At 41.0% G+C, this 19,270-nt stretch overlaps 2 protein-coding genes across 4 annotated transcripts in view; both read right to left on the bottom strand.

Moving 5' to 3' along the window:
* Positions 1–112: 112 nt before the first annotated feature.
* Positions 113–7,114, bottom strand: LOC144034473 (uncharacterized). The gene is made up of 8 exons (XM_077543234.1): positions 6,770–7,114; positions 5,803–6,005; positions 5,397–5,498; positions 5,225–5,320; positions 5,031–5,141; positions 3,752–3,875; positions 2,118–3,676; positions 113–1,228 (listed from the first exon to the last, which is right to left on the bottom strand). The coding sequence occupies exons 1-8, from the start codon at positions 6,795–6,797 to the stop codon at positions 239–241; spliced, it is 3,213 nt and encodes a 1,070-aa protein (XP_077399360.1). The 5' UTR covers positions 6,798–7,114; the 3' UTR covers positions 113–238.
* Positions 7,115–7,554: 440 nt separating this feature from the next.
* LOC144034474 (ankyrin repeat- and BTB/POZ domain-containing protein 3-A-like) overlaps positions 7,555–19,270 on the bottom strand; it is a 63,563-nt gene continuing 51,847 nt past the window's right edge. For all 3 annotated transcript variants that reach the window (XM_077543235.1, XM_077543237.1, XM_077543236.1), the window contains 9 exons: positions 18,079–18,214; positions 17,005–17,240; positions 15,511–15,689; positions 14,360–14,465; positions 12,385–12,487; positions 12,225–12,306; positions 12,073–12,141; positions 11,876–11,989; positions 7,555–9,897 (listed from right to left, as the gene is read on the bottom strand). In XM_077543235.1, coding sequence (XP_077399361.1) covers positions 9,661–9,897; positions 11,876–11,989; positions 12,073–12,141; positions 12,225–12,306; positions 12,385–12,487; positions 14,360–14,465; positions 15,511–15,689; positions 17,005–17,240; positions 18,079–18,214 — 1,262 coding nt within the window. In that variant the 3' untranslated portion in view covers positions 7,555–9,660. The remainder of the gene's footprint in view (positions 9,898–11,875; positions 11,990–12,072; positions 12,142–12,224; positions 12,307–12,384; positions 12,488–14,359; positions 14,466–15,510; positions 15,690–17,004; positions 17,241–18,078; positions 18,215–19,270) is intronic.

The following is a 19,270-nucleotide window of genomic DNA, read 5'->3' as shown; positions in this document are numbered from 1 at the left end:
CAATTTAATGTTACACCACTACTACTTTTGAGCCATAAATAAATAGATTTTTTTTTACCTAGAAAGTGAAATCTGAATAGACCAAAAAAAATCAATAAAAACGAGAGTGCAGTACTGTGCATCCTGCTTTTGTTTTGTTTATTTAAATCATCTTGAAAAAGAAATGAAGCAAGAACTCAATGCATGTGTGACTATTATTATTATTTTTTTAAGTGACCGGCAGCTGGTCCGTCTTTGGTTACTGGAACTCTATCCTGACTTCCGTGAACGTGGGCTCCAACTTGATGCGGTGGGTGGTGGCGTGCTCCCACAGCGCCTTCCTCTGCAGGAAGGACAGGTCGCAGCGGTCGCAGGGGTAGGTCTTGACCTTGCCAGCCTTGGTGGCGTGCGTGCGCCGGTGCTTCTTCATGTGGTAGGACAGCCGGAAGGCCTTTTGGCACACGTCGCACTTGAAGGGCTTCTCGCCCGTGTGGATGCGCACGTGCGACTTGAGGTAGCCCGACTGGATGAAGGCCTTGCCGCACACGTCGCACTTGTACGGCCGCTCGCCCGTGTGGTAGCGGTTGTGCAGCCGCAGCTCGTTGGCGGTGAGGAAGGTCTTGCCGCACACGGTGCACTGGTGCGGCCGCTCGCCCGTGTGGATGAGCTCGTGGCGCTTGAGCGACGTCTCCTTCATGAACTGCTTGCCGCAGATGGCGCACGGGTAGCGCACGCCGATGTGCACCTGCTCCACGTGGTTGGTGAGCTGCTGCTTGGTGCGGTAGGCCGCCGGGCACTGCGCGCACGACCACGGCCGCTCCTCCGAGTGCGTGCCCATGTGCACGGTGAGCTCCGACGCCGAGCGGTAGCACTTGCCGCACTGCCAGCACAGGAAGGGCCGCTCGCCGGTGTGCTTGCGCTGGTGCACCGTCAGGCAGTTGGAGGAGCGGAAGCGTTCGGGGCAGGCGTCGCAGGCGAAGGGGAACTCGCCCTTGTGGATGCGCTGGTGGACGGCCAGGTAGGAGAGCTGCGAGAAGCTCTTGTCGCACTGCGAGCACGGGTAGGGCCCGGTGAAGGCGTGCTGCTTCTTGTAGTGCTCGCGCAGGCGGCGCAGCAGCGTGAAGCTCTTGTCGCACATGGTGCACGCCATGGGCCGGTGCATCAGCTGGTGCCTCTCGAACGCCGCCTCGCTGCCCAGGATCTTGCCGCACTCCTTGCAGTACAGCGGGTCGTGGATCCTCTGATGCACCTTCCGAGAGAGGCAGACGTTTCATTGAGTCGACCCAAAATGGTAAAGTCAATCCCAAAAAAATTTGAATTAAAATAGTTGATAATTGATTACTTGTCGAAATAAACAAAAAAAGACTGGACGGGGAACAAAATTGGGCGCGGGAAAATATTCATTGCCTTGATCGTTAGAGCTCGAAAATGGACCGGCCGTAATTCCCAATGGCCACCTTGCACCTGACAGAATTAGAGATCAAGCCCTGGAATGAATTGTTGGGGAGGAAATGGATGTTACCGCTTGTTATTCACTTAAATCTCACCAATTTTGTGCTGAGGCTAAAACCGTATCCAATATAAAAAACATTGCTTTGGCACCATCTGCTGGCAGCTTGGTGCTAAAGCAACTACATTGCACTGAGGGGAGGAGCTTCATTCAGACCATTCCACAGAAAAACAACTTTGCTACCATTTTAAAGCTTACTCACAGACTTTGGCTACTTACACCATAACTTGGTCCCAGTACAGTAAATCCATAGAATAAAAATGGCAGTTTTAAAATAAAATATTTTTTTAAAAAAAAGAATAAAAATGGCAGTTTTAAAATAATTTTTTTTAAAAAAAAAGAATAAAAATGGCAGTTTTAAAATAAAATAAAAAATTTTTTTAAAAAAAGAATAAAAATGGCAGTTTTAAAATAAAATAAAATAAAATAAAGAATAAAAATGGCAGTTTTAAAATAAAATAAAATAAAAAAAGAATAAAAATGGCAGTTTTAAAATAAAATAATTTTTTTTAAAAAAAAGAATAAAAATGGCAGTTTTAAAATAAAATAAAATAAAAAAAAGAATAAAAATGGCAGTAAGGGATCTAAAAAGAGAATCTCAAAGCAAATGCTAAAGACGGCCTCTCACCTTGAGCATGGTGATGCTCTTGAACTCCTTGCCGCAGGCGCCACACGTCATGACGTCGTGCAGGTCGGCCTTGCACACGTTCTCCTGGTGCTCCTTCAGCGCCGACAGGAACTCGAAGTGCTTGCCGCAGTTGGAGCACCACACGGGGATCTGCAGCGGCTGGCCGTCGGCGTGGCTGGGCCCGGCCTTGGCCTCCTTCTTCCAGGAGCAGCGCGCCGTCTTCTTGTGGCAGATGGCGTAGATCTGGTGGCGCTTGAGGCCGTGCAGGTGCTTGAAGCGCTTCTTGCAGTGCACGCAGTGGAAGGGCCGCTCCTCCGTGTGGCTCTGGACGTGGCGGTTCAGCGTCTTGATGTTGTCGAAGGAGCGCGCGCACACCGGGCAGGATTTCAGGGTTTTGCCGCACGCCCTTTGAGGGGTCGCCGGCTGCGCGGGCAGCTCGGGGGCGTCGCCGGCGTCCTCCGGGTTCTTCTCGGCCTCGGCCAGGATCTGCTCCACGCTCTTGCTGGCCTCCTCGCGGACGCCCTCGTGGCCGTGGATGATCTGGTGCTTCTTGAGCGTGTCGCGGTATTTGAAGCCCTTGTCGCAGCTGACGCAGATGAACGGGCGCTCTTCCGTGTGCGAGCGCAGGTGCTTGTCCATGTCGGCGCTGTACGGCAGCGTGCGGCTGCAGATGGGGCAGACTTTGCCGTTGATGGGCGTGGCCGGCTGCGGGTCGAGGTTCTGCTCTTCGTGCCGTTTGTCCTCAGGCCTCTTGAGCTCTTGACTCTTGCAGAACTCCTTCTGGTGTCGCTTGAGGACGTAGCGGGTCTTGAATCTCTTCTCGCAGAAGGAGCACTTGTGCGGCCGGTCCTCGGAGTGCGACGTCATGTGGCGGTCCATGTCTACTTGCCGCGCAAAGAATTTCCCGCAGAGGGCGCAGTTTTTGTTGTCTGCCATCTCTGGAGCTTCGGGCTCCGCCGCCGCCTCGTCGTCGACGTCATCGTCCCGCTCGTGGACGCGCATGTTGTGGCGCTTCATGTCGTATTGGTCGCGGAAGCGCTTGTCGCAGTGGTCGCATTTGTACTTGAGCTCGCGGTTCTCGGAGTGCGTCTCGTGGTGCCGCCTCATTGCGGCGGCGCGCAGGAAGCTCTTGCCGCACACCGGGCACGTCTTGTTGGTCGGGTGCTTCTTCCTCTGATGCTTGGCCGACTCGTCGTCGTCGTCGTCCTTCTCGGCTTCTGCCGCTTTCCTCTTCAGCTGCAAACGCTTGCTTTGCTTGAGCGGTTGGAACGCCGCCGGTTTCAACGAGTCGTCGTCATCGTCCGCTTCCTCGGCCTCCTCGACTCCTTCTTCATCTTGAGGGGCGGGTTCCATCAAGCCAGGTGTCTGTTCAATATGTATGTAGTCCAAGAGCGTGACCGTCTGGCCCTCCACCTGCACGGTGACGCATCCCGCCATCTGCTCGGCGGGCGGCTGCAGCTGCATGTGCTCGGCGTCGATGACCACCTTCTCCAGCTGCGGGAGGGCCAGCGAGGACAGGATGCAGTTCCCGAAGGAGGACAGGATGTTCTGAGAGTCGTCTAGTCAGAAGGAGGACAAACACAAGCGTCAAAAACATATTTATTAAAACTTTTTTTTTTTTTGAGGTGCCTCACCTGTTAAATCAAAATGTCTGAGCGCAGTGTGATGTAAGAGTGCCGCCTTCAAGTGAGGCAGGTCCGGAACCGAGTGGACACACTCATCGAGGGCCTCCGGGGCGGCGCTCAACATGGCGGCGGTCTGAATAGGACACACAATAACCCCACTGTATAATATAATAAACCAATTAAAACAAATTAATTACAGTAACCCCCCCACTGTTCATCTCACAACGTTGCATGCATTTTTTGGGGACTATGTTCTATGCATCCCCACTAGACTAAATGTGGTATTCTGGTTAATATTGCGTAAGTGCAATATGAGTTAAGCATCAAAAGCCAGCCGTTTTTATCCATCTGAGGGGGCGGCCATTTTGCCACTTGCTGTCGACTCCGGTCTCAAAGTTTCAGAAAAACAGGTGAGCTCAACATTTATTAGTTTGTGAAACTGAACACGGTAATAAATACCTTTTTGTAAAAAAAATATAAATTATGATGTAGCAAAAGTCACAATTCTGTTTTCAAGTGGTCTAATAAAATAGCAAATGTTTTAAAGTGTACACAACTTTGCTGGTATAAAGTTTTTTTTTTTTTTTTAACTGCCAATAGCAGCTAGATAAAAAGCACCTTTTATAAATAAAGATCACAATATTGTAGCAAGCCTTGCGGGTGGGTCGCAGGTTATGTAGTTTCCCATGGTCCATGAAGGCAACACACCTTTTTTTTTTTTTGCGTTCTGCCGTGGTTACAGCCGACAGTAACTGTTGCAAATTGGCATGAAAGAGTGTTTAGTTGGCCGCTTGGCCTGATCATTTCACAAACGCTACAATATGACTTATGGCTGGACCATCAAACAACCACCACGAGTGGTGCTCATTTGAGAACCCCGCCAAAATTCTTATGCGCACCCCTGATTATTGTTCTAGTTTTGAGTTTTGATCAATTGAGGAGCAGAAAAGTTTCTTTCGCATGAGGCACCACTAACTGGAGTCAATCAAGTAATTTATAAGATAATAAGTCACGTGTGACCTCCCTAGTCTAAACATGACATTCTGATTAATATTACATTCGTGGAATGAGTTATGACGCAAAATCCAGCTATTTTAATCCATCTCAGGGGGCGGCCATTTTGCCACTTGCTGTCAACTGACGATGACATCAATGTTGCTGAGGTCTCAACAACCAATCACAGCTCACCTGTTTTCTGAAGCTTAGCATTCTTTGACATGTACGACATTCATTTGAAAATATCTGCGTACACTTGTATTAAATGCTTATTTCGCTGTGGTTCTTTTACCTGCTGGAGGTCCGGCACTGGCAAAACCTTCTCCAACCTCGATAAGAAGTCCAGCATGAGCACCTGCAGAGCACTGTCGTACTCCGGTCCAAAGGTGGCGGGAAACACATCCTTGAAAGGGATGAATTGTTTGAAAATCACGACCGCAAAAATGTCATTCTCTGCCCTACATTTTGACAACAATCCCCAAAAACCTGAAAGAACTTGTTCCTCTCTTCTGGATCTTTCAGGAGCAGCTCGATCTGATTCGCAAATGTGGATTCGGGAAACTCGACCTCAGCAAAGCACGGCTGAAAGACAAGCGTGAGTGGTTTACGTGGAAAAATAATAAAAGATGCTCATTGATTCTCCATTTAAGATGCCAACCTGAGCTGCCCATGTTGATATGAGGCCCTTGATTCGGCTTAAATGCATCTCAATGGGTTCCCTCTCTGGGTTCACCTCAGATCGACACAATTCCAAAACCACCTGCAACACACGTCATGTCACTCAAGCACCGCTTGAGTTAGACCAGGGGTAGGAAACTGGTCTTCGAGAGCCACTGTCTTGCCTGTTTTCCATGTCTCCCTCCACCAACACACCTGATTCGATGAACAGGATCAGTATCAGGCTTCTACAAAGCTTGCTAATGTGCTGATCATTTGAGTCAGCTGTGTTGGAGGAGGGAGAGATCGAAAACAGGCGTGACAGTAGTTTTTGAGGACCAGGATTTCCTACCCCTTTATTAGCCGCCCACAAACAAAGGTCAAATTTCATCCGTCCTGTACCCTACCCGTGCCCGGAGACCCAGCAGCAGTTGCGCCTTCTGGTCGGCGTTCAAGAGCTCTGGTAAAATATCTGTGACAGTGCTGACAAACTCTTCCACCGTGCCGTAATCCCGCACATCGCCACGCTGCACCACCTGCCACATGGCGGCTGACACCAGGCGCAGAGGTGGGATGAAGAGGCGCAGGGACGGCAGTAGGAGGGGAGCATCTGGACATAAACCATAGAAACATTTTGTTATCACCATCCATCCAGTTGCTATACCGCTTGTCTTAATTTGGGTTATATTTGTGTTGTGGACTGTTCGCCAATCACAAGACACATACAGACAAACAAACATTCAACCTATGAACAGTGTAGAGTCTTGTAAAGCAGGAAGCTAAAATTTTAACCACAAAGTTTTTATTGTTATTAAGTCAAAGAAGTAAACAGTAAGCCATTACCGTTGCTGCCTTCAGGGACACATAAAACGTGTCGTAATTTTAATCTACATGGACAGACGTCACTTTTGTGCGTCAAAAGTTGGGTGAAACTGTGACGCGATTTGCTGCTTTACCGTGACAAAACTCGTCGTTTGTGTGTAACCCCGGGGCTTTACTTTAATACTGCGCAAGATTTGTGTTGTGCCTTTAATGTTGATGCAAGTTATGAAAGTAAATATCGTTTCAGGTGAAGCCCCAGAACGCAAGAAAATTAGCATTAGTGGCTAAAATAATAGATATGGTTGCTGGATTTTCTCTAGTTCAGCCAGGCTGCGTTCAAAGAAATTTCAAAACACTGTGAGATGATTTACAGCAAAACGAGCCGTCGCTGAGCTTCTTCCTGATAAGTGAGCGTAAACATTAGCTCTCTGCGCGTAACCAGCGCCATCTCACAGCGGGCTACGCCATGTTACGAATCGGACGCACACACGGTAAAAGAAAACCTAGAAAACTCGCCAAGAGTGATACATTTATCATTTATGTTTGCTTTACCGTTGTCGGTGCGGTGTAAAGTGTCCATGTTTCCACGGAGGTCTTTGAAAACGCGAAGAAGATAAGTTAGGGGTTCGATTGTGACTCGACGTTCGTCCGGCCCTGCGGTGCCAGTTGGCGGGGAGGGAAAAGGCGGCTCGATTTCCCTCTCCCGACTGCGCAGGCGTCGTCCTTCTTTGAGGATTTCTGTCGTCTTCAGTCAGCTGTCCCTTAGTATTATTACGTTACTAATTGGATTTATAATCCAGAATTTGCATGGGAACGAACGCCCCACGATGCGCTACATTAGCAAACTTTCTAGCCACTTGCTAAGGAAGAAAAAAAAAGAAAGCAAAGACGGCTTCTTCTTCGCTTGAGCTATATGCGGTGAAAAGAACAAAAGAGTCCCTCTACAGACAATTTGGAGTATTGCAGCAACTAAAACCAATTTCCCCAAATTTTTCAAGTTAATTTTTAAAAGGTACCGAAAAAAAAAGAAAAATAATTAAGTAAAAACAAACAACAACCCATAATTAATTCTAAAACAGTACTGGCAGGGTGCAAAATACAAAAAAATAGGTCTTACTCTCAAGGATGGAAGGATGTTGGGAAAGGAGAAAGCGGCACTGAGGTGGAAGCAAGCAAGGAACTGGAAGGAAAGAAACGCAGGCAGGAAACCGGTCAGAAAGAAAGGAGAGACTACATAGCATTAAAAAGTCAATGTTGCAATGCGTGTCTTTGAAATATTGTTCATTTGTTTCCGATAGGTGTACATCACACAGAGAAAAATAATAGAATGCAACATATAGATGAAAATGTGGTCATTTATTGTCTTTCCACATAAATATGGAACGTGTAGCACGAGTTCAACATTCCTCTTTGCTGCTGTTAGACTCATCGTACACTATACATGTTTTTCAAGGCAAGAAAAAAAGGTCCCTTTGAGTGTGGTAAATTCATTTTCCCCTTCAAAATTCGAAAAGTGAAGCGTTGTGAGTATTTTCCGGACGTAGTCACAGCCCTTCACTTTTATCGAATGTTATCATTTTAGTGGGGCCGGGGGGTAAATTTGTAATAAGGCTGCAACCTAACATTTCAGCAGGCAAAGTAAGAGCGGGACAAACGACATGAAAATGAGACAAAGAAAGCACATTGCCAACAACGAGAAGAACCATGCGGGCCCACACGGACGCAGCTAGCACCACTTCTAGCAATAGCATCGAGGCACCAGCAGAGGCGCGAGCAAACCTTAAAACTGCAAATGGTACACATTGCCTCCGACCAAAAGGGGGCGACGTTGTACAAGAAAGAGGACCAAACAAGTTAATTGGCTCAAGCTACAAAGACTCGCCAGCGCCTCTGCAGGAGCAAAGCTGTAATGCGGCAAAGCGGTTTTCCTGCTAAACTGTTTGATTGTGCAGAGTAACACTAGCACAAAAAGTGCTGACATCATTAGAAAACATTTAGACAATTCCTTTCAAACATGAGCATTCAAGAGAAATGGGTGGCTTTTCTATTTAAAAAAAAAATACTTCAAAATAGTTCATTCTTCTCTTTACTTCAGTCATTTATCTTCAATGCTGGCTCTTTTCTACTGCTGTTGTAACGGTACCAGGAAATATACACTCTTGTTGAAATATTGCTTCTTCTAGAATTCTTTTTATATGCATAACAACAAAATAGATTAAATTTAAATCTAATGGACTATATGTAAGAAAATAAATAATATAGGATTTCTGTAAATATTTACATCATTTAAGTTTCGATAGTAAATAAACTATTTAGTCAGTACTGCTCTATTATGTTTTTGGTTGTTTGCTGTACTGGTCACGCTGCATATTTTGTAATTTTAATAAACAAATGAATAAGTTTCCATCCTACAGCCACTGCCAATCAAAATCTCCAGTATTCCTGATTACTTTTTCATCCCTTGTTTAAATCATTTTTTCTTTATGTTGCATTTTAACACTGAGAAATCTACTAAATGTCATATTGCAAAATAAAACGGTCTTTTCATTGCTAAATTGAAATAGATCCAAAGGCAAATATAACTGGACCCCCCCTCTGGTATCTCTCTTGAGATGTTTTGTGGATCAACTCCTGAGGGACAAGCCTACCAAATTTCACATGAAACTAAGATAAACTGGCTTCAGGGGCTGAATTTAAATAAATAAATAAAATCTAGTGGCAAAGATAACTGGAAATGGCCTAGAAATCGCCTCTTCAAAGTAAATTGTTTTTGGGCCATGTCTTTCTTGTGACATTTTGTGAGTCAAACTCAAGCTACAGGAGCTGACATTTCAAAACAATACTGTTCACAAGGATCCATGAAAATGAAACCTAAAATGTCCGCTTCAAAGCAAAATGGCAGACTTGCTGTCTTTTCAGGCACGGTTTCTTGAGACTTTTTTTTGTAGCCGTACTTGTGATCCCTTCCAAATTCTACATTGCACGTTTTGCCCAAAATAATTTAAAACAAAAACAATTAAAAAAAAATTGTGAAACTTTTTACCTATCTGCAACCACTTCATTTTTCGGTACACTTGCTGATCAAAAAGTCTTGTGTTTTCCCATCACATTTCAATCCCTTTCAAATTTCCCGCAAAAGCAAGACGGCAGTCCGCTACAAATGTGCAACACGCACGCGCACATACTAGCCAGAGACGACGGAGTTGACCATGTGACATGATTGGTTCTATTTACACTTTGCATTATTTCAGTGGCACCCTCCACTTCCTCAATGGGGAGGCTGTGCATAAAAGGGCCTCATGCAACAAAAAAAAATACAAATCAAGATGGGAGGATTTTGGTAACACAGTGTCCCAGATGCAGAAGGTTCAGCCTGAAAGGTTCCTTTTGCTGGCTTTGCTACTAATCACTCGTGATCTCTCGCACGGTCCCGAAAAGCCACGTCACACCACCGAGCCTTTGGAGGTGGACAGGTGGATGGAGTGGACGCGAGAGGCCAGCGTCTGCTCCAGGTCGTGCAGGATGTCCGAGCAGGGGGCGGCGGGGGTGTCGGGGGAGGAGGGGGCCGGCGCCGGGGGCTCGTACAGAAGCTGTTTGAAGGCGTCCAGCTCCACCAGCAGCGCCATGTTCTTCAGGAAGAAGCCCTCGATGAAGCGCGTCAGCTCCGAGGCGCCCAGGAACTGCACGGTGGGCACACAAAGAAATTGATTTCAGAATATGAAAGCAAAATGTGTATTTTGGGGAGAAAACACGGGTGGCAGGAGTGATATAACGAGAATACATTCTTATGAAGTCCTTTTTCACCTCGTTATAGGTACCCCCCCCCCCCCCCCCCTAAAAAGAAAAATATATATATTTATATATATAAAACCTTACTTTAAAAGTTTAAAAAGTTACGTAAACAAGTTAGTTTAGGGTTTGCCTTATATAAAAAATGTAAGTTTTTCTTGAAACTATACAACTTTACAACTTCTTATCGCAGAAAAAAAATATTTATTTGAAAAAACTCTTGAGTTGTATTATTACAAAAATAAGTTGGAACACCATGCACTTATTGAAAATAGACATTTCTGACCAAATCAATTTAGACTTAAATCCGATAAGATTCCAATTTCCATATCCCAGAAAAATACATTTTCTTGAAAAAATAAGTTGTAACATAACCATGTATTTGAAAAATAGACATTCCTGACCAAATAAATTTAGACCTCAATCTGATACGATTAAAATTTCCATATCCCCCCAAAAATATTGTCTTAAAAAAATAAGGTGGAACACCATGTATTTATTGCAAAATAGACATTTCTGACCAAATCAATTTAGACTTAAATCCGATAAGATTCCAATTTCCATATCCCAGAAAAAAATATTTTCTTGAAAAAATAAGTTGTAACATAACCATGTATTTTTTGAAAAATAGACATTACTTACCAAATAAATTTAGACCTCAATCTGATACGATTAAAATTTGTATACCTCAGAAAAAATATTGTCTTAAAAAAATAAGTTGTAGCATAACCATGTATTTATTGAAAAATAAACATTCCTGACCAAATAAATTTAGACCTCAATCTGATACGATTAAAACTTGTATATCTCAGAAAAAATATTGTCTTAAAAAATAAGGTGGAACATAACCATGTATTTATTGAAAAATAGACATTTCTGACTAAATCAATTTAGATTTGAATCCGATAAGATTCCAATTTCCATATCCCAGAAAAAAATATTTTCTTGAAAAAATAAGTTGTAACATAACCATGTATTTTTTGAAAAATAGACATTCCTGACCAAATAAATTTAGACCTCAATCTGATACGATTAAAATTTGTATATCTCAGAAAAAATATTGTCTTAAAAAAATAAGTTGGAACATAACCATGTATTTATTGAAAAATAAACATTCCTGACCAAATAAATTTAGACCTCAATCTGATACGATTAAAATTTGTATATCTCAGAAAAAATATTGTCTTAAAAAAATAAGTTGTAGCATAACCATGTATTTATTGAAAAATAAACATTCCTGACCAAATAAATTTAGACCTCAATCTGATACGATTAAAATTTCCATATCCCAGAAAAAATATTGTCTTAAAAAAATAAGGTGGAACATAACCATGTATTTTTTGAAAAATAGACATTCCTGACCAAATAAATTTAGACCTCAATCTGATACGATTAAAATTTCCATATCCCCCCAAAAATATTGTCTTAAAAAAATAAGGTGGAACACCATGTATTTATTGCAAAATAGACATTTCTGACCAAATCAATTTAGACTTAAATCCGATAAGATTCCAATTTCCATATCCCAGAAAAAAATATTTTCTTGAAAAAATAAGTTGTAACATAACCATGTATTTTTTGAAAAATAGACATTCCTGACCAAATAAATTTAGACCTCAATCTGATACGATTAAAATTTGTATATCTCAGAAAAAATATTGTCTTAAAAAAATAAGTTGTAGCATAACCATGTATTTATTGAAAAATAAACATCCCTGACCAAATCAATCTAGACTTCAATCTGATAAGCTTCCAATTTCCAAATCTACAATTTCTCCCTAATATTACAACATTCTAAAGTGAAAGATTTTTCATACGAGCAAATTGGGTTAACCCAAAGGCCAAAGGTTGATTTGGATGCTGTCTGACCTTGGCATGCTTGTAGAGGTCCACGCAAGTCTCCGTGGTGATGTTCTTGGAGCAGATGATCTCACAGTGTCTCTGAAGGGCCTCGAGTTGGAAGAACTTGGAGGCAGACAGAAGCTGCGCAAGACACGCATCCATCCCATTACAACAAATGCTAACTCCCGAGCTAGCATATGCTAACCTAAACAAATGCCTCTTACCTCCATGACTTCGGTGTTGCGTATGTGCAAGAACTCGGTGCCTCCACAGTAAAGATACTGCATGACCAACTGCAACATTGGATAGAAATACAAATAAATCATTTGCCTTCTTTGTTACAACGCTGCCCCTAGTGGTGTGGAGTACGTCTTACATGGAATATGTTATACTTGACGTGGCTTATTTCGATGCAGGTGTTCTCGGCCGCCGGTCGGTTTTGCAGCAACGACTTAAACCTGAAAGTATTTGATCAATTTTTTTAAAAGCCTTTGCAAATGATAATGGAAGATAAAAAAAGAAAAGAAAAACGTTACCTGGGTGATGCGGTGAAAAGCAGAACTTTGTGTGCATAAAAGGGCTTCCCCTCCACCAGGAAGGTGACGTCCGACATCTCCTTGTTATTGAGGAAGTGCGGGTCTGCCGATACGACCACATAAAATGTCCCATTAGTCATCTTGTCTGAACGCTGAGTGCAGCACCGGATTAAACTAATGTGCACCTTTATTACACGGCTCGCCAAGTTTGGCCTGATGCTTTATGAAAACACAACAGTTAGAATATTAAAGCTGCGAGCAGTGGCTCAACAACTGTGCATGTCTTCTGGCCTTGTGCCATTTCCTGCTTTATAGTGAGACACCAAACTTTTCTGCCATGCTCCGCCAACATGCAATAAAAAAAAAAAAAGACTCAAAATACTCAACCATCTGTCTTGTAATGTGAGCCAAATTTGGTTAAATCTCTCTCTTTGAACGACCCATAGAAATGATTGACATGACCCTGAAGTGGTCGCTTCAAAGCAAAATGGCAGACTTCCTGTGTTTTTGGGCATGGCTTCTTGAGACTTTTTTTGTGGGTTTACTCATGATTTTCACATTGCCAAATGAAACTGGCTTCTGGGGTGAACCGGAAAAAAAAAAAATCTAGGGAACAAGCATCCCTAGAAACGACATCTAAAATGGCTGTTTCAAAGCAAAATGTCAGACTTTCTGTGCATTTTTAGGTATGGCTTCATGAGACTTTTTTTTTTTTTTGTAGTTCCGCCTACCAAATTCCGTAATGCAAAGTGAAATGGGTTTTGGAGGCGAAACTGGCATCGGGGGCAAAATTTTCAAAAAGAAAATCTAGTGTCAATAATAATTGGAACTGATTGGTAAAACGCCGCTTCAACGCAAAATGGCAGATTTTGTGTGTGTTTTCGGGCATGGGTTCAAGAGGCTTTTTTTGTGGGTATACTTATGGTAGACATCTCTACCAAATTTCATCCTGCTAAGTGAAATTGACTTTTGGGGCTACATTTCCAAAAAGAAATTCCGGTTGCAATAATAACGGAAAGTGATTGGTAAAATGGCCACTTTAAGGCAAAATAGTAGTTTTTGGGCATGGGTTCATGAGACTTTTTTGTGGGTATAGTTATGATAGATATCTGTACCAAATTTCATCTTGCTAAGTGAAACTGGCTTTTGGGGCTACATTTTCAAAAAGAAACTCCAATGGCAACGATAACTGGGACTGATCTGTAAAATGGCCACTTCAAAGCAAAATGGCAGTTCCCCGTATGTTTTCAGACATGGGTTGATAAGACTTTTTTGTGGATCTATTTATGATAGACATCTCTACCAAATTTCATCTTGCTAAGTGAAACTGGTATCGGGGGCAAAATTTTCAAAAAGAAAATCTAGTGTCAATAATAATTGGAAGTAATTGGTAAAACGCCGCTTCAACGCAAAATGGCAGATTTTGTGTGTGTTTTCGGGCATGGGTTCAACAGGCTTTTTTGTGGGTATACTTATGGTAGACATCTCTACCAAATTTCATCCTGCTAAGTGAAATTGGCTTTTGGGGCTACATTTCCAAAAAGAAATTCCGGTGGCAATAATAACGGAAAGTGATTGGTAAAATGGCCACTTTAAAGCAAAATGGCAGATTTTTTGTTTGTTTTGGGGGCATGAGACTTTTTTTGCTTGGTAGTCAAAGAGTTACACAGTAGGTGGTACTAGAGCACAGCCATTACTTTTTTTTTGGGGGGTGTGGGGGGGTGCTTTTTCAAACTGCATCTAATTTGAGTGCACTTAAGAACAGTAACAATAACAATGATGGTAAATAGGTGGAAATAAATTAAATTTTGTTCCAAAAAAGCGCAGTGACATTCAGTGCGCATCGAAAGGGAGCTTCCACCATCTTAAAAGCTTTAACATTTGACGGAAAGCTAAAAATAAGTATCTTAAAGTCATTCGTCTGCTACAGCAAACAAGTTATGGGATTTTATAAAAGCATTTTTGAGGGTGTCACCTAAACGCGAGGTCTGCTTCTTCTTGATCTCGGTGAGCTTGGGGATGGGGAACGGACCGTAGCACTGCGTGAAGATGACGGACAGCTGCTGGCTGATCACCTCGTTCTACACACACACACACAATTCAAGAGTTGGTTAGGAAGGACGGGTGCCATGCAATGTTCAGTTTGCTCGTCACAGTCTGCTTGCATCGGGGCCAAGAGTAGGCGTTTTTCTCGAAATTTGTGACTTTCTTACCCTCATGAAATTGCCTTTTTCGTGAACAATTATGACTTTTTAATGGTGTAAAATGAGGACTTTTGCTTGACTTAATTCTTGTGAAATTGGGAAATTTTTGTTTCTTAAACTGTGAAAAAAATAAAAAATTCTTGAAGAGTTTTTTACGGAAGCGTATTGCATTCACTTGAAGAAAAAAAAAACTTTTTTCAGTTTTACTGAATATTTATTTCTGTCAAAAAATATTCAGAAAAACAGGCTTAAAAAATATTCAGAAAAACGGGAAAAATATCAACAAAAAAAAACTGAAAATAATTATTTAAAAAAAAAACAGAAAAAAAATATTAAAAAACTGAAAACAAAAAAAATGCAAAAAAACAAAAAAAAATATTCTAATTGTTTTTGGTTTTTTTTTACCTCTGAACTCCAAGAGACTTGTTGCAGACTCGCCAATAGCGGAAGCGGACACTTTCCCGCATACCTCCATATGCAATAAGATGGTCATGTTTACTTACTGGCTCTATAAATAAAGGAATGCATGAGTATACTGTATTGTGGTTTGTTCTCTAATCTAACCCCTTTAAAAAAATATTCAGAAAAACTGAAAAATAATTATTTTATAAAACAGGGAAAAATTACTTAAAAAAACTGAATTTTTTTTTTCAATAAAACACAAAAAAATACTCAAAAAAACCAAAGCTCCCCCCAAAAATGAGTCAGAAAAACAGGACTTTTTTTTCCAAGTGAATGCAATACACTTTTTCTTGTAAAAAAAATTCTCTGAAAATAATGAATTTTTCTCTCAAATTATGTTGGTGTTTATTCTTGAAAAATATCATGAGTTATTACTCAAAAAAATATGACTTATTCCTGACAGAATTATGATTTTTTTGTTGTTGTTAAAAGCATTAAAGCGACACGCAAAGGAGAGGACCTTGCAGGTTCTGAGGATGCGGAACATGAGCGGCAGGCCGTGCGTGAGCAGCTCCTCGGTATACTCGTCCTCTCGGATGCAGCTGAAGTCCTTGAGCAGACCCTGGATCAGCGGACGGCGCTGCTGCGCCAGGCCCGTCCGCAGCGACTCCAGCCACGTGTGCAGCGTCCACGGAACGCCTGAACGCAACAATCACAAAACACATGCTCATAGTCCACGCGCCACAGCGGAGCACTGTCAAGGGCGGCCATGTTTCCATCATGATGATATTGGCGAGTGAATGTGAGTGGAATTAACAACAGGGGAGTCCAAAAGTTTTTTTTTGTTTTTTTTAAATGATAGCAACTTCTTTAACATCCCAACAGAAATGGCACACCAGACAGTTTATTGACAAAAATTCACTCTGGTGTTCCACATTTCTTTTGCACTTAAGTCCAAGTCAGTTGATTTTGAGTATTTGCAGATACCGGCAAAAAAATAGTGCCCGCATCCAAAGTTAATTTCAGTTTTGGTTCATCGAGTGCCAAGTTAACTAATGCAATCTTTTAATGGCATATCACTTGGGCAGCAAAAAAAACAAAAAACAAAACACATTAAATTTACCATAAATATCCTGTCATTAACAAACTAAAATCTAAAATAAATAAATGAATATTGGAAATTCCGCTTAATTTTGTCACTCTATGACCATTTCAAACTAAGAAAATAAAATAAGCCCATCTTGTAGGCTAAAAATGAGGTGATCAGCTCTGATTTCCAATCGTGAGATGAGAACAACTCAATAAATAAAAAAAATATATATAAAATAAAATAAAATAAATAAATAAATAAAAATATTAGCGCTGTCAAAAGTTAAAGCGTTAACTAATTAATTAATCACCCAAAAAAATATTGCATTAATTTTGACCGTAGATGATCCTTTAGCTTGATAGCAATTTTTTTGGATTAGCGATTAATCAAAATTCTAAGACGTGATTAATCAGATACAAAAAAAAAATGATCGTTTGATAGCTCTAAAAAATATTATACATTCAATGACAATAAAGTCATTATTATAACGAGAATTAAAATCTCCCTAAAGGAATGAGAGAACGTTCAAATAAAGTGGACGCGAGTGTCGCTTATGTCAGGTGGAGAATGAAGTGCGTGAAATGTGGCTTAGTGACGGCAGCTTAGTGATGATATGCCATGACAGCCGTGCCTTGACTTACAAGTGTAGTTTACTCCGTGACCATGCTCGTATCTCCAACCATCTTTATAATGTCTGTCTGCATGTGTTGCACCTCCGTTGATGCTCATAATATAGCCTGCCTGTAGCCTTTTCCATTGTTTGTTAGTATTAAGCTAAAAAGAAAGTGTTCATTATCACTCTTCGGTCAAAGCAAAAAAAAAACATTGTGGCGTCCCTCATATCTGGAGACACCGCTGCATGTTGTTAGTGTCGTATGCGTGCAAGCGCGTGCATGCATGACGACAGCTGCGAGTGAGTCTGACCTAAGCTGCGGATGTCGATGGTAATGTCCACATGGCCGTGCTCGGCGCTATGGTACATGGCCTCTTTCAGGGCGCGCAGCTTGGCCTTTCCTGTTGGCAGCGTCCCGCCGCCGCCGTTGGTCTGCGGGGCCGAAGCCTTCTGCGTGCACGTCGAACCCTCGGCCAGCATCTCCTCCAGCGAAAGAACGTCACCCTTGTCCTTCTCCGACTGGGCCAGGAGCTTCCGGAACACGTTCCTACAAACATTGTCATTTGAGGAAAATCAAAGTGGAGAGGAAAAGTTGGAATTCCAAGATGAAAAAAAAAATGGTTCAAGTGTGAATATGAATATATGCAAAACTTTGAGACGATAAAGACAGAATAATCTTTTAGAGATTTTTTACATTTTCTTTCGAGAATAAAATCTCAATATTGCAAGAAAGAAATTTTATGACAATCTATTCCCATATAAAAATATATGTCTATATATTATACAATTATTTTAATAAGAATAAATCAGAATATTAACAAATTCTTAGAGAATATATATATATATATATATATATTACAAAATGTGGTTAAATTTTTTTACAAGAATATATAAAAAATGTTTTTTGGTCTGTTTTTGTTTTTAAACAATTTGTAAATGAGAAAGCAAATTTTGAATATTACAAAAATCTTTGGAGTAAAATCAGAATATCACAAAATTAACTATTTTTATGAAGAATATATATATATATTTATAAATATTAATTTATTGTTGATTTATTAACGAAAAATTACAAAAATAGGATTTTTTTTAACAGAATAAAAGAAGAATATTACAAGATTCTTCAAAAGGAAAAAAATATAAGGACAAATCCAGAATATTACAAGTTATACCTTCTTAGAGAAAAGAAATTCAGAATATTACAAATTCATTTTTCAAGGAATTTACCAGCAAATATTTTCATTGCACGAATGTTTTATATTCATACATTTACAACATTACAAGAATATTGTTTTTAAGAGAAATAATGGAATTTCTCGCTGAGAATCAATTGGGAATGTTGAGACACGTGATCTAAAAAAGTAAAAAAAACAAACATGTCCAACCTGTGTCCATGCGCCGCTGCCAGGCTGAAGGAGTTCATGTCGCCGAGCGGTGCCGACGAGATGCCGTTGCGACACGTGGTGCCGATCATGGGGTCGGCGCCGCGCTCCAGGAGGAGACTCACCAACTCAAAGTTGCCTGCTCGCCACAAAGACAATTACAATGAAGAAAAAAGGCAAAATCATCAGGTCAAATAAAATGGTTACATTAAGAGGGATATGTCGAATATTAGGCAATAAAGTGAGAAAATGAGCAAGAAAAAAAGATGAAATACTGTGAGAATTATTATTATTTTTTTTACTATAGTAAAGTCATAAAAGTACTGTAATATGAGACAAGTGATAATTTTATGAGGAGGGAAAATGGATGGGTTACAAGGAATATATTTAATTTGTAGAGAATAAAGTGAAAATATTACCCCCCCCCCCCCCCCCCACACACACACACAAAAAAAAGTCCCAATTTAATGAGAATATAATTAACGTGTCAGGAGAAATGTAATCGATTGATTCTGGACGCCAATTCTTGTATATCAGCCTTATTTTTAAAATTGCATCTAAAATAGATTGTTTGGATTGATTTAAATCATTTTCGTAAAAAAATAAATAAATTCTATAATTTACATACACTGGCCACAAAATTAGGTACATCTAGAAAATCATTAAAAACATACTTTGCGCATTGATTAATAATTGAATATGTAATGAATTATTATTTCATATACGGCTTCAGCTGTTGAACATTTTTAAAATCAAGTATTTTTCCTATTATTCCATGTGGAACACCAGAGTGAATTAATCGGATGATTTTTCAATATGACGCACACTATGACCTCACATTTTACAGTAGCATCGGCGTCATTGAATGTGTATGGCTTGGCCTGGTGAGTGACGTGGGTGCCCATGAATGAGATTGCGAAACCGGCAGCCTGTTTACTTGTTAACCTGTTGCTAGCCTGTTAATTCAGAAAAGCAAGCTCTGCGAAACTTCAAGGCAGAGATTTAGTTTGGACCGACTTTTTTAAAAGCAAAATGAATCGATTTATTCAAATAATTGTTGAAGTCCTAATTTCCCCTGTGAAATGATATGCAATTATCCTCTCACTGACTGTCCAACATCCCGGAAAACGTTGCCAGCCATCCGATCCAAACAGCAACTCCAAAGTAAAAGCCAAAAATGAACGAGGCGTGACCA

Source organism: Vanacampus margaritifer, chromosome 15, assembly GCF_051991255.1.
Source record: "Vanacampus margaritifer isolate UIUO_Vmar chromosome 15, RoL_Vmar_1.0, whole genome shotgun sequence".
NCBI classification, from domain to species: domain Eukaryota; kingdom Metazoa; phylum Chordata; class Actinopteri; order Syngnathiformes; family Syngnathidae; genus Vanacampus; species Vanacampus margaritifer.
This window is presented reverse-complemented; position numbering and strand designations above follow the sequence as displayed.

Excerpts from the sequence above, each read along its gene's own strand:
- LOC144034473 (XM_077543234.1), bottom strand. The coding sequence starts at position 6,797 with ATGGACACTTTACACCGCACCGACAACG. Across the intron at positions 5,142-5,224 it reads AGAGGAACAAGTTCTTTCAG|GATGTGTTTCCCGCCACCTT; the intron begins GTTTTTGGGGAT and ends ATCCCTTTCAAG. Across the intron at positions 1,229-2,117 it reads AGAGCATCACCATGCTCAAG|GTGCATCAGAGGATCCACGA; the intron begins GTGAGAGGCCGT and ends CTCTCTCGGAAG.